Genomic DNA, 15,479 nt, shown 5'->3' on the forward strand with positions numbered 1-15,479 from the left:
TTCTCCTAACACCTAGCACTTCTACATTGCATGTGGCACACCATTGTGTACTTAATTGTTCATCTAATTCCCTGGCTGAGGCATTATGACAGTAGGGATAGTGTTGATCTCATTCACTATTAGATTCTCATCTCTAGCACATAGTAGGTATGTAGTTAATATTTGTTGAAGGAACCAAACAATGCAGTGACTTCCATTTGCCCTAGGATGCTTTTTTAAATTTTGTATACTCTTTGTTTGTTTTCTTGACCCATCCCTGGAAACTTTAAACATGTGCCACGATCATAAACACAGAGGAATGTGATACTGTTTTCCTTTTTCTTAGACATTGATGAATGCAGTATAATGAACGGTGGTTGCGAGACCTTCTGTACAAACTCTGAAGGCAGCTATGAATGTAGCTGTCAGCCAGGATTCGCACTAATGCCTGACCAGAGGTCGTGCACCGGTAAGTAGGTTTTAGGCACCTGTGAAATCTCTCAGTAACAGGTCCCTTTGTAGGAGTGGTTCAGGGCCCAGGCTTGGGAGTCAGACAGTCCTGAGTTCAGATCTTTGTTTTGTCACATACTTTAGCTGTGTGTCCTTGATTTAGATCCTTGGCATCAGATGCCTCATCTATAAGATGGGGTTCAGATTGCCTGTGTGGAGGAGTGTATACAGCACTCAGCATAGTACCTGGCACATGCTCAATAAATGGAGTATAAAATACATTTTCTTCATTGATCAGAACTTTGAAGAATCTTTTGTTTTGGCCTACTTCAGTCCTCCCCAGGGTGTGTTCCCTGGACCAGCAGAATCAGTATCATCTGAGAATGTGTTATAAATGCAGAATTCAGGCCTCACCCCAGACCTGCTGAATCAGAAACTCCTGGGGGTGGATCCCAATAATCTGTTTTCACGTGCCCTCCCAGTGATTTTGGTTGCAAGGTAAATTTGAGAACCTCTGGTCTAATTTATGCTTCCTGTTGTATCACACTGGGCTACAAGAGCCACGTAGCCAGCTAGAGATGGGAAACGAGGTGAGTGATATAGGTTTTGATTTTGACTCGGGTTGAGAAGAGAACTTAGGTTTAGGAAACAAAATTATTTTATCAGACCTAGAAAAATCTCCCTAAAAAGTCCTGTATATAAATTTGGCTATAAAAATTAAATGTTGAAAATAGATATTTTTACTAAAAATACGTCTAAGTAGATATGCTTATTTCAAGCAAGTTTTACCTTAACATGTGAGTAAAACAGAAGATGATAGACCTTAGGCATTTAAATTTGGCAATTAGAAAAAGAAGATTCACAATCATTTTTGAATGATAAATTTATATCAGAGATAAAAGTTCTAATTAAATGATGAACATTTAAATGGGTGTGAACCTCGATCCTGAACAGTATGCTATGAATCTTGAAAATGGTTCTCACCTTTTTTACCCAGGATAACCTGATAGGGTAAAGCTTCATCTGGATTTGAGAACTAGTAGTCTTATGAGAATCTTTAGTTGACTTGGGTTGGTTAACTTTTTCATCAATGAATAATAGAACCAATATCAACAACATGCCGTTGTCGGTTTTATTCTCTGCAGACATTGATGAGTGTGAAGATAACCCCAATATCTGTGATGGCGGTCAGTGTACAAACATACCTGGAGAATACAGATGCTTGTGTTATGATGGATTCATGGCATCTGAAGACATGAAGACTTGTGTTGGTAAGCAAAAAAGACAGAATTTTCCAATTTTTTTTGGTTATTTACAAATACATAAAGATTAGTTTGAGTAGTTGACAGACAGATCCTTTGGGAGAAGTAAGGATATTTAGGGGCATAGCGCTAACATTCCAAAGTGCAACTTTCTTGTGACTGTGATGTGATGTCAGATATGTCATATGGACTGAGCTAAACATTGGTCAACTCCAGATGGCATTTCTTTTATGTGTATGTAGTATTTCTGTCCACTTAACCCTGCTTCTGCTCTGCCTAGAGTTTAGGCTTTTAAAATCTTTGACCAAAGGCCAGCAAAATTTATTTCTGACAAGAATTCAGTGAATTCTAGAATTAAGTCTATTCGTTTTGGAAAGCTCCTATTGCTGTGTCTTCAAATTTGTTAAACCTTTCTTCTCCAATATCTAATCTGCCTTTAATTTCATTCAGTATATTTTTAATCTCAGACATTATAGTATTCATCTCTAAAAGTTGGATTTGGGTCTTTTTTTCACATTCTACTTAACATGTCCAATCATTCCTCTAGCTTTCTGAACACATGTAATACAATTATAGTAACTGCTTTAATGTCCTTGTCTACTAATTCTATCATCTGTGTTAATTCTGAGTTATTTCAATAAATTGACTTTCCTCCTCATTATAAGTCATATTTTCCTGCTTCATTGAATGTGTGATAGTTTTTGATTGGATGCCAGACATTGTAAATTTTGCCTTACTAGGTGCTGAATATTTTTATATTCCTAGAAATACTCTTGAGCTTTCTGCTGGAACATAGTTAGTTATTTGGAAACAGATTGATCTTTTCAAAGTCTTGCTTTTAAGCCTTTAAGCAGCAGTTAGTCTAGGGCTAATTTTGCTCCATTACTGAGTGCCCTTCTGGATATTCTACCCAGTTCTCTGTGAATTATGAGGTTTTCCAGTATGGCTGGTAGGAACTGGCACAATTCCGGGCCTTCTTTGAACTCTGATAATTGTTTCCTCCAATTCTTTTGGGTAGAACTTCCTTCAGCTTCTAGTAGTTTCCTTACATGAATGCCCTGATCACTACTCATCTGATAGATCTCTGGGGCTCTCTGGAGCTCTCTCTCTCTCTGTACGTCTCTTTTCTGTCCTTAACTCTGCCCTATGAACTCTAGATATCTTGCCTTTCAGGACTTCCAGCTTCATCTCCTCAACTCAGGGAACTGTCTGGTTCCATCTGTCACCCACCTCCCTCTGCCATGACCTTAAAACTCTCCCTACACAGTAATATGGAGGCATTCATAGTACGCATCTTGTTTATTTTCTCTTCTTGTTTTTTGTTGCCTATATTGTCCTTTTGTTGTTGTTTCAGGTAGGAAGGTAAATTCTGTCCCTATTACTCCATCTTGGCTAAAAGCAAGAGTCTAGAATTGGAAATACTTAAGTTGTATCACATTTATATCTTTGGAAAACTCTTAGGAAATATTTGTGAAGTCCTAGAAATTAAAGTGAATATCATAAAAAAATAGATAATTTTTAATTTTGGAAAGAAGTAAAGTTTGTAACTGCCTGCACTAAGAACACTAGTTCATCCATCCTTTCTTTTAAAATATGGGAACTAAAATGCTGGCATCACGCAGACTGAATTAAAAGTTTCATCTTGCAACAGTATATGCTGTTTTAAAAAGTTTTCTAGACTGTCACATAGACAGGCACGAGCAGCCTAGAGTCACAGTTCAGTTGATTACTGGACCTCTTGCTTATGGGCCAGATAAAAAGCCAGTCTACATGGTTAGTGTGCAATACAGGAAGCAAATGTGAATTGAGCTCTGGGTAAGTATGATAATTTTCTTTTGAGTGAAAACATTTCGCTCTTTCTAATTTATTTGTCATAGTTGTCTTATCTCAGGGAAAAAGTTTTCAATGATATCAAACAAATGGCTGTATGTATTAATAATATCTATATTTTGCAGATGTCAATGAATGTGACCTGAATCCGAATATCTGCCTAAGTGGAACCTGTGAAAACACCAAGGGCTCATTTATCTGCCACTGTGATATGGGATATTCAGGCAAAAAAGGAAAAACTGGCTGTACAGGTATGTGTTTTCAAATTGAACCATAAAACATGAAGTGGTTAAGAGACCACTACCATAATTATAGATTAGTACAAGTTTTTAAACCATTAACATTTTAGTTGTACGATACAGATTTTTGTATAGTATTTTTAATTAACTTAGCCTGTAGTCCTTTGAAGTTTGTCTTACTTTGAATCAGATCTAAGCTGAGGGTTTTTTCCTTTATCTATGAAAAAAAGGCATAATGGATAAATTACCATGCCAAATAGCACTATAAATATCACATTTTTATGAGGTTAAAATCAAGGTAATTAACATGCTAATTACCAAACATTCATATCCCTATCTGAAAGCAGCCTTTCCCAACAGCCTCGGTTGCCAACACTTCATTTAAAGTTTTATAACTGAGGTTGCTTTCTAAGGAAACCCATCCTACAATTTATACATTTCATCAATTCTCATCAGTCTTCCAGTCCCTTAAACTAGCATGCTTTTGATGTATTGAGTTGCTTTAGCCCAAATAAGTCTTTATTCTTGGGACTTTGCAAATCTTGTGAAGTGATAATTAAGCCATTTGTAATTTTGTCTAATACCAATAGCACAGAAGAAAATCTTTTCACGATACTTGTAGGAGATTATTCTATTAAATGTCAAATAAAAGAAGTCACTCTGTGTGAATGATCTTGTTTTCAAGAGTTGAGTTGGTATTTCAAAACTTGAGGCAATGATGTTAAGTATGTGAAATAGTATAATAAAGTTTTACTGTAGTTATTTATAGTAATATAACGGATTATGGCATATAACAAAATTTAAAACATAATGGAGACCATGGTGAGCTTGAATTAGGAAACTGCATAATTTCTTTACAAATAGCAAACTTTAATTACAAAAGCCAGTTTGGCAAGCCCTTGTGACTTCAAACGAACATTAAAATATTTGCAGGTTGGCAGTGTGGTAAATGTATAGATCCTTTTCTTAATTATATCAACATTTTTCAAGAAAGCCCCCCAGTATATTTATTATTATTTCAAACTCTCCAATACTGCTAAGTTTCAAATTTATAGATATATAGGATAACACCAGTAATATTATTGTTGGTTCAAAAATGACAGATTCTAGCCAAATTATAAAAAGAAGCATGCAGCTAGAATGCTTTCATGCTCACTGTGTTACTCTTCATATGAAGCATAGCTAGGGGTTCCTTCTGATAAATGGCACAGTATTTAAAATCTCAACTCCCCCTGTGGTCTCTGGGGTACAAATGATGCTTAGCTCAGTATGCCTATGGTTCGAGCTTTATTTTTAGCTTCCAATATAAATATAGGACTTGGGGTAAGGAGTGGTGGTCTGGCAGTAATGAAGGGGAAGGTGGGACAGTTCTGTATTGCATTTTACCTAATAGAGGCTAAGACCATTGTTTGGCTCAGTTGAACTCACTGAAATTCAACCCAGAGAACTGAGGTGCTTCTGAAGGGAGAAGTTAATCTAATGGGACAGTCTTCATGCCCTATGAGAATAGGATCTTTAGAATTTCATGCTCCAAATTCCAGCTAACAGAGGCATGTGGAAAGGCTGATTGTTTTAGGCCTTTTACCATGAAGAAAGCTTATATTTTCATGCAATATTAATATCATTTGAGGTAAATAAGATATTATGTATATAATGCCCTTGGCAGAGTGCTTGGCATGCAGTAACTGGTTAATAAATAGTAGCTGTTATTGTCATTATAGAATAAGACATATAGACACAGTGTCTAGAAGCCATTTTAATTAAAGACATAACTTCTAGTCTAGCAAAATTCTATACTAGTATTTACTGATACATGCTTGAAATCAGTTTAAAGAGGAAAATCTTACTCTGTATATTAAAGGGCTTGGTTTTCATAATTGAATTTGCACAGATAACTAAGATTGTGGTGATGAAAGCTGTGCGCTCCATGTTGGATGAGATGACACCAGTTTTATGTTAAGCACTGCAGTCTTTTTAGTAACACATGAACAGAAACGTAGATTTGAAGTCCAAGAAGTACTCTACTCCTTCCCAAGGGCCACGTCCCCCCACTTTTAAATTGTAGCCTGAAATGATTTTGCAGTTTCAAAAAACCCAGCTGGCACTGTAGGGAGGAAATTCGAGTTTCACGGCCCCTTTGATATCATAGTAGCATGGCATGGGATATTCTCTTGTAAAGGAGTAGAACTCTGGATTTGACTGCTAGTTCTTCCGCTGGTTGGCGAGCTTGAAGAAATCAGCAGGGTGCTCTGTACTTACACAAGTGTTCCCCTTAGGTGAGCAGCCCTGCAGGGATGTGTGAAAGGAGGGGTACATTAGGGAAGGAAGAGAAAGAGGGCCCTGCAAAGACTGCTATTAACAACCAAGGGTATCACATTTGATTGGAAATGACTTACATAAACAGGAATTGGCAGCAAGTTTGGTATACTTAAAAACGAGTTTTTAAAAATCTGAGCCAAAATGTTTTTTCAATCCCATGTAACTAGGGCTCCTTTAGCCTGCTTTTAGTTTAAAACTAGTGTCCTTTACAACTTCGAATATCGTCAGGTTACCTTGGTGATAGTCGTGTTAAAGACAAGTGTTTATAATGTCCCAGGCAACTACTGTAAATAGAGATATGTATCTTGCCTAATGGGATAAGCAAGCCACACAACAAATAACAGTGAAGAACAGATCTGGAGCTATGTTTTGATGACAGACAAAATAAATATATCTACATACGTTTCTACACATATATAATATGTATATACATAATATGTATAATATACATATAGGTGTTTCTTAAATGAGTTTAAAATGTTATATAAATATTTTTATAATTCCTGTAAAGGAATTCCTGTAAAGGAATTAATAAAATATGTATACTATTTCATAGTGAGGCACTTTGTTTCATGAGAACTGAAAAATTGTCCTCTGGGTTCCATTACAGCTTTGTCTAAAAATTTCAGCTCCCTTGTCATTACTGATTGTTTCCATTTTAACAAATAAACATGTTTTTTTTCTCCCAATCACTTTAGCAGTGTTCAGAATCCACCCACTGACTTACATTCCCAGCCCACACAGATGTTAAGGGTTTCTTTTTTCTCCTTAAGCTTTGTCCAAAGCATGGGTATTACTGAGGGGACTATTCGATTTAATGGAGGGAGAATGTACATTTGCTTGAAATCTGTAACACAGCTCTTTTATCCTTGGCTTAAGGGGGCTGGATTACTGCTATTCTGTGGCCTACATAGAAGGCTTCTGCTTCTCATTCTTCATAATTGAAATTAGACAGCAAATGAGAAGAAGAAAAACTAGGTTGCAGCTAGGTGCCATCCTTGGTGGGTCCTGGTTTTCACAAACTAATTTGTAAGAACCTACTTCCCATCATGTGCCCACTCGGTCACTTAGTGAGTAAGGTATACCATTAAAATCAGAATTGTTTTCAGTTAAAATAGCAGGTTAAATAATTCCATTTCTCAAACTATCTGCCTCTTTTCACATGAGAAATGTTGCTGGTAAGTCTTAGTCCATGAGAGAGAATCATATGCTTCAAAACGACCAGCACTCAGTGAGAACGTGCACCCATTTCCTTCCAGCTTCTTATCACTGCTAATTATCCTCTGCTGGCTGTCAGCCTGTGAAAACTCCGTGGGTGTTCATTTCAATAGTCTTGGCTCAAATTGGGATCCAAATTAAGAAATCTAAGTAGCCTTCGTGTTTGGCCACTCCAAGGCCCTCTTCCCCAATGCCCAATCAAGGACATCTCACAGTGTGCCAGCTCTGCAGGAGTAGGGTCCACATGACTGACGCCCAGATGGCCGGCAGGCAGGTGTTTGTGTGGGTGACACAGCCTCTCCCTGTATGACTGTCGGAGGAGACCAGAGCAGCTCAGAACACAGTCCTTACTCAAATGTCAGACTCAGTGGAACAAACCAAGAACCTGTGCGTGGGGTCTGCTCAGACCACGCCCTTGCCCTTCAAGAGAGCTGTGCAAATAGGACCTTTGAGTCTTTGTGAGGGAGCTTTGGTGAGGTTAAGGAGGTTGCAGTGTCAGCCCTAAATTTGAATTTCTTTGCTTTTCTTGGCTTGTGCTTATTCTTAATCTTAAAAAGGAATTTTCTGTCTGGAGCAAACTTGTGGGGGAAAGAGAACATTTGTACAGAAAGAGATGTTCTTGGCAAACATGTGCTATGTTTCCTTCACATAATTGAAGAGTAGAGTGAATACAGTGTTTTTGTTTGCTTGTTTTCCTTATGGCTCAGTTTCCCCTCCTGTTTGCTTTTATAATGAGGTGCAGTCTTAGGCCCAAGTCTGCCATGGAAACAATTAATGAATAATAGTTGGCACATGCACGCACATGCACACACTCATGCAAAAACCTTTTATTCAGAGATGCTTTTTACACTTTATGACTAAGTCTTTCTAATTCACTTGTTATATACTGAGAGTGTAAAGCATTGAGATGATGACTTCTACAAATAGTCATGAAATGGAGAATTGAATCTTGCCTCCTCAGTTACTCCTGGTATCCCAAAGCCTATGATATGTGGCCTCCTGCAAATATAATTTCTTTTCACCTTGAAAACATTGCATTAAAATATTTTCTTCTATTAGAAATTTATGTTAACATATTATTAATGATAAAAAGGAAGGAGACTCTCCTTTTAAAAAGAAATGGTAGTTTTCCTAATGCAAGATTAAATATGAAACGTAAAAAAATCCATATGAAAATAAAGGTATCTTTGGTCCTTAGAAAATTGGAAAGAAAAGGATGACAGAATTACTAGATTGACAGCCTACGATCATCTCTGAAAATTGTGTGTAGTAGAAAAGGTTCGTGAATATGTCTATAAATCTGTTAATACTCACTGAGGTTTGAAAGCAGGACTTCTAAGCAGGACTTCTAAGCAGGACTTCTAAGCAGGACTTAGAATAAAGTGCTGATGTGGCTAAAGAAATCAGCTTGATTAGGCAGCTGTGGCCCAACGGAAAGTGCGCCAAGCCTTGCACAGGGAAACTGAGTTCCGGGAGGTCCTGGCTCTGCCCCTCATTGAGGGCCCTCGAATGTCCCCATGCCTTTGGGGACCTCTGTTTTCTCCTCTGAGAAAGTGAGGATTAGGAAAGTTGAATTCTAAGTTCTTTCCACTTAGAAATTTCCTTGATTCTATAACATCTTGAAGCTTTAATACTTAGACAATCAAAGCTCGTTGTTTCTACCTAACTCAGAGATCGTGATGAAGAAAGGAGGGAAATTAAGGCAGAACTCTGCAAGAGTGGTGGTTTGTGGCATTAACTCTGAGGGGAGTGATTATCTGAGGAAGAAAGGAGTGTGGATGGCCCTGCTTGGGAGCCGGGGAGGTCAGGCTTACTTCCTTGAATTCTCGTGCCTACTTACCACACTTATCCCTGGACTGGCCTTCCTCCTCATTTCCTTGGAATGTGCTGTGTTCAATTATTCAGTTGTTAAAGCTCGCAGTCATAATTCTCAGGCTACCTGGTATGTGTCTCCCTTGACCTGCCTTAATAACTCAATAGGTCATGTGGCTACCAAGGCTACATTAAAATTGACCTATACAATACGTTGCAATTTTAAGAACATTCTTCCAGGCATGTTTTCATTTTATGATTATTAGTGATATTACAAAATATCTTTGTGGGAAAAGTGTCATTATTTTATTTTGTGTTTGCTCTGGAAGTGACGGAGAAGCCAAGGATCCCAGGACCATTTCAGAGCTTCAGATGGAAATTTGGCAAACAGCATGTTTCCAAACGCTTTCAAATCATTTAATTAGGCTTCTTAAGTAAACGAAAGGGTAAACATAAGTTGCTTGCCCAGTTTCTTTTTTATGATCACTGAAAACTCTTGCAACATTTCATGTGCCAACATTATCCTTATTGAGGTCTTTCATGTTAGACATTGGTTTCCATATAGAGTCATAGTATCCGTATCTATGAGTTCCTGTTCTTAGTTAATGAGAAAGTTGATTATGAGGTTAATGACTATCTTTCAATATACAATGGATTAATTTTCAATATATAATTCATTTTCGATATATAATTCAATTCAATATATAATTGGGAAGTAAGATTCTGGTACCAGCTCCAATTCTGATCACCAACTGGGTGTCTTACAGTTCACTTGGTGATGGTGTCAGATTCCACAGGTTAGGGGCTCAGTCCCACAAGACTGTCCCTACTTCAGATGCCAACCGCAAGTCCAGGTTTGACTTGTGCCTCTGACTGGCTGGCTATACATCAGAAGTTCCCACTACCCCTTCCTTGGGTTTGATTAATTTGCTAGAGTGACTTACAGAATTCAGGAAACCAGTTTACTCATTAGGTTACTGGTTAATTATAAAAGGATATAACTTAGGAACAGCCAAATGGAAGAGAGGCATAGGGCAAGTTATGGGGAAAAGGCACGGAGCCTCTATGCCCTCTGTTAACTCACCATGCTCCTTGAATCCTCACGTGTTCACCAACCTGGGAGCTCTCAGAACCCCATCCTTTTGGGTTTTTATGCAGGTTCCATTACAGGGGCGTGATTGATTGAATCATTGGTCACAGGCAGTTGATTCAGTTTCCAATTCTTCTCCCCTCCCTGGAGATCAGGAGGGTGGGACTGAAAGTTCTAACCCCCTAATCACTTGGTTGGTTCTCCTGGCAACTGGCAACCGGCCCTGCTCCTTGGGTCCAGTCCAAAAGCTACCTCATTAACATAATGAAAGACACCTTTCTCACTCTTGTCACTTGGGAAATTTCAAGAGCTTTAGGAGCTCTACCAGAAATGGGGACAAAGACCAAATACATATTTCTTATAAATCACAATATCACAGGAAACAAAACATATTTCACTTTATACTTTATATTCTTTTTATAACAGTTGTATGTTATAGAATCAATCTTGGCCAAATTTGGAAATGGAATTTTGCAGAATGGAGAATTTTTGAGAATTTGGAGTCTTTTAGTAATGTGACCCTTATCTGGTACTCCTTTTGCTGGAAAATCTCCATTGGATTGATTTGAGTTTTACATGAAATATACAAGAAGGCTTGGGTCTCCAACATGCTAGGACTCTGAGAAGCTAGAGAAAAGATGATTTGCACATTGCTTTAAGGAAAATTCTCTGCAAATGCTTGAATTAGCAATACCTAAAGTAAAAATTTAATAGCAATAAAGCATAATTAAATAACAGTATTTTACATTTAAGAATAAAACATATCTAATATATAGAATATGATTGAAAAAGTTTTCCACTATGCCATCCCCATTGTATTCCTTTGTATGAGACATGAAAACACTGTGCACCATTACTCTACAGTTGGCTTAATAAAAATATTGGGAATTGAAACATACGACCATGAATGTTAATACCATGGAACATTAGGCAACTCACTTTTTAAGGTCTTCAACTAGAAAGAGGTTCATTTTGTTTAGCAGTGACTGGACACCCACTTAAAATAATGGAAAATAATCAAAGTTAAAAATAGCAAAGAGCATCATATTGTTCTTTCTTTATAAATTGAAATTTAAAGCTGTTCAATATATGTAGAGTATACATGTGGGTGCTAAACCCATGTTATACTCTGGGAGGTGTGAAAGCAAGTCACCTTTTGAATATTGCTACGTTATTTAAAAAAACCAAAAAAGACATCTGTGCTAAACTTTTTTTAAACCGCTGGTTATTTTTCCAGACATCAATGAATGTGAAATCGGAGCACACAACTGCGACAGACATGCCGTGTGTACCAACACAGCAGGAAGCTTCAAATGTAGCTGCAGCCCCGGGTGGATTGGAGATGGCATTAAGTGCACTGGTGGGTTGAAAAAGGACAGAAATTGCTTCTCATGAACTACATAGATTATAAATATGAAAATATTAATTCTGTAAAGAAAAATTCTGTTATCAATTTTAAATGTCACACTTTCTTTCCATAATGATGTGACCTTTTCCTTAAGATCTGGACGAATGCTCCAATGGGACCCACATGTGCAGCCAACATGCAGACTGCAAGAACACCATGGGCTCTTACCGCTGCCTCTGTAAGGAAGGATACACGGGTGATGGCTTCACTTGTACAGGTAGGCTCAGGTTGGAAACAACCCTGGAAATGTCAGGCAGAGAAGAAGCTGTCCCACATCTCTCAGACCATCAATTCTTTTCTGAAGGCTGGGTCAATTATAGACAACTTTTGACAGAAAAGATTCGTTATTTGAAACTTTGTCGTCGTGGAATGGAAATTTGGAGCCAGGTCAGTTAAGGAGACCTTAGAAGCTAACTATATATATGTATATAGTTATTAGATATATATATATATATATATATTTCACCGTATGTAAGCTGTCATTAGTTTAAAACAAGTCACACTTCCTTTTATAATCCTTAGCCTTTATATTTTTGTGCCTATTTCTCACTGTTGAAGTTTTCTATACTAAACCCGAGAGTGGGCTTGCTGTAGGCAGCTATGTAAAGAAAAGGGATTAGATGTTCTGGGTCAGATCAATAGTATATCTTTTTCTCCCACTGTCCATCATCATTGCCATCCCACATTGGTATAAGCAAGAATTTCCTGTTTTGTAAGGAATTCATTCACTTCTAGTTTTGCAATATATTAATGACATTTTCTTCTCAGTTCTAACTAATAATCATAGAATTAACATGAACTGCTACACATATTTAATATATGTGATTGGAAACATGATTGTATAAATAAATGATACATATACTTACATGAACTTGTATGCACAGACAGCACTTTTTATATTAGGACTTAAGTAATTTTTTTTAACTCACTGAAAGTTTTATCGTATTTGAAATTGTTCTTGCATTACCCTGTGAAGTTTTGTCATCATAAACCTCCCATCACTTTTTAGAAAATATTGGAAGTTTCATGTATTAGGCATATATGGTTCATGTGTTTGATGTTTAATGCCCGTGATTAACAAACTTGGTAGAGATTAAGCAGACAGGGATTTTATTTATTTTTTTTGAGGAAGATTGGCCCTGAGCTAACACCCACTGCCAACCCTCCTCTTTTAAGCTGAGGAAGATTGGCGCTGTGCCAACATGCGTGCCCATCTTACTCTACTTTATTTGTGGGATGCCGCCACAGCATGGCTTGTTAAGCAGCCTGTAGGTCTGCACCTGGGATCCAAACCAGCGAACCCCAGGCTGCCAAAGCAGAATGCACGAACTTAACTGCTATGCCACGGGGCTGGCCCCTAGGATTTTTATTTTAGTCTTCTCTGTAGTTTCTGTTCTGGTTCTTTTGCTGCCCATCTGAGGTGAGCCTGAAACTTGAGAAATAGGCACAACCCTGGCATGTAATTTCCTGTCATGAATGTGTCCACACCTGGATGACACTGCTTGAAAAAGCCTTAGTTTGAGTGATTCGTTTAGCCTCTTCATTTTACATCACTGGGGATAATTTAGCACTCAGGATTCTGCAGCCTCCTATTCACTGAATATTCAGTATGAGAATTCAAAACAGAAAAATGAGTTTAAATGTGTCACATAGAAATTATGACGAAACACCACTACCTTCAGGAAATTGACAATTATAAAAATTGTCGGACCTGAGGAAACGGAAAGCTCCTGTGGAAGAGTAACTTGTGTTTCTTTCTGGCTGTAGATCTTGATGAGTGCTCCGAGAATCTGAATCTGTGTGGCAACGGCCAGTGCCTAAATGCCCCGGGAGGATACCGCTGTGAATGCGACATGGGCTTTGTGCCCAGTGCTGACGGGAAAGCCTGTGAAGGTAACTGATGGCAAAGCTGCCGGGGGCCTTGCAGGGCCTGATGAGGTTAGGTTATTTAAACATTCCCGATGGGTTTTTTCTTTTTACTGAGGTGTGTTTTGGCTTCACATCTAACCTGGTCAGTGCAGTTTGTGGAGGCATTAGGTCTCCAGCTGGACCATTTCTCTTCATGCAGAGAAAACCTCAGCTCTCTGCCCATAAGCTGCACATGCCCCCTTGGCCAGATGGTCAGCAAGAGGACACCCGTTGGTCGTAGGAGAGAGAGGATAACCGAGTGTGGTTAACTCAGTGTAACCTATTTATGGCTATTGCTGGGGGAAAGAACTCAAAATGCTGGTCCCCTGATCATGTCCTATTGAAGGATTCTCTTTAAATACGGAAACACAGTTTTTAAGCCCTGCTATGGTTTGGTTTCTAGAAATAAAGGCTTGAAAATAATGGCAGGCCAAATAGCCTTTTCCATATATAGAATAATGTTCTGGGTATGCCTCACGTGGTCTCCAGATATCTAGTATACACCAACATGGAACATGCAAATCCATTCAGTAGAGGACGCTTTGGGATAATGCCATGCATCATGATGTCTCTCAGCACAAGACTGTCTTGCTGAGAAGCATTGGTCAGATAGGAAGTGTCCTGGGAGCCTGTTGGCTAAGGATGGATCCCACTAGGAAACACAAGATTCTTCTCTTTACCCACACTTGTCAAATGTAAGCACATTATCCCTCATCGAGGAGAATTAGTGGCTACAGTGAACTAAAATGATTTCAGCAGAAATAAACAAATGATAGCGAATGACAGTAGAAATTTAAACAAGACCCTGATTAATGTCTTAACTAATAGTCGTTGCTTGCTAATAGGGCATTAACTCAAAACCAGTCTTTAACTGTGACATGTATATTAATTCCCTCATGTAGTTCTATGTAAATACGTTTCTTTGTTGTGGAACCATTGGGTGTTCTTTATACAGTTTACATTAAATATGCAGACTTTGATATAAAATTCCTCTGAGTCAAGAAACCAGATTATGCTCTTGATCCTGTGCCTAATGCCTTGTTTACTTTTGTTGCTCTGAACATCCAAGGAAAACAGGTACTGTGCCACCTCCAGTAACATAAATAGTCACAGTGAAAGTGTTGCTTCTCTTAATGCTTTAAGGGAAGGTTTTGTTTATTTGTTTGTTCTTAATATAAATCATCGCTGGCAGAGTGGTCATGGCTATTTAAAGCCAGTCTCAAGGCTTGAAATGTGCCCGCGTGTCAGTTGCAGGAGCAGAAAGTTAACGTGAGGCAGGGACAGAGACCTGGAAGAAGTGTCTGCAGTTTTTACATCTTCATCAACAACAGCAAACACACACGGTAGAACCAGGGATAGAGGGAATTATAAAACTGCTCGTAACAGTTACCACAAAGCCTTTGTGATTCTTAAAATTTTAACCCACAACTGCAATACTGACTCTATAGATAAGAACAGCCAGAGAATTTAGATACGGTGGCTTGTTTGGCTCTTACTTTACAAAAGCGATGTGGGCTTGTGTGAAGCACCATAAATGAGATACATATATATAAAATGCTTAGCCCACTGCTCGGCATGTGTTAGGCAGTGAGAAAAAGCAAGTTTTCACCTAAGAGAAACTTAACATGGCAAATCATCTAAAAGTCTATAGAAGCGTCTAGATTGATGTCAGATATTCTTCACGTCCTAATAACTTCACTTGCCTAATTACGTTAGGCAGTTTCTTTGCAAAAAATAAATTTAATTTCTCCCCTTGTTTATTCCTTCCCAAGATATCGATGAGTGCTCCCTTCCAAACATCTGTGTTTTTGGAACTTGCCACAACCTTCCCGGCCTATTCCGCTGTGAATGTGAGATAGGCTATGAACTGGACAGAAGTGGCGGGAACTGCACAGGTAAGGCGTCCATTTGCATCAAAATCTGCTCCCAGGTATTCCTGGGGACCACCCAGGGATATTCACAGA

General features: G+C 38.3%; 1 protein-coding gene across 1 annotated transcript in view; it reads left to right on the plus strand.

Moving 5' to 3' along the window:
- The window catches only part of FBN1 (fibrillin 1), a 227,714-nt gene that overhangs the window by 155,544 nt on the left and 56,691 nt on the right, over positions 1-15,479 (plus strand). The window contains exons 30-36 of the mRNA XM_008534321.2: positions 326-448; positions 1,575-1,700; positions 3,647-3,772; positions 11,437-11,559; positions 11,702-11,824; positions 13,375-13,500; positions 15,288-15,410. Coding sequence (XP_008532543.1) covers positions 326-448; positions 1,575-1,700; positions 3,647-3,772; positions 11,437-11,559; positions 11,702-11,824; positions 13,375-13,500; positions 15,288-15,410 — 870 coding nt within the window. The remainder of the gene's footprint in view (positions 1-325; positions 449-1,574; positions 1,701-3,646; positions 3,773-11,436; positions 11,560-11,701; positions 11,825-13,374; positions 13,501-15,287; positions 15,411-15,479) is intronic.

Source organism: Equus przewalskii, chromosome 1, assembly GCF_037783145.1.
Source record: "Equus przewalskii isolate Varuska chromosome 1, EquPr2, whole genome shotgun sequence".
NCBI lineage: Eukaryota > Metazoa > Chordata > Mammalia > Perissodactyla > Equidae > Equus > Equus przewalskii.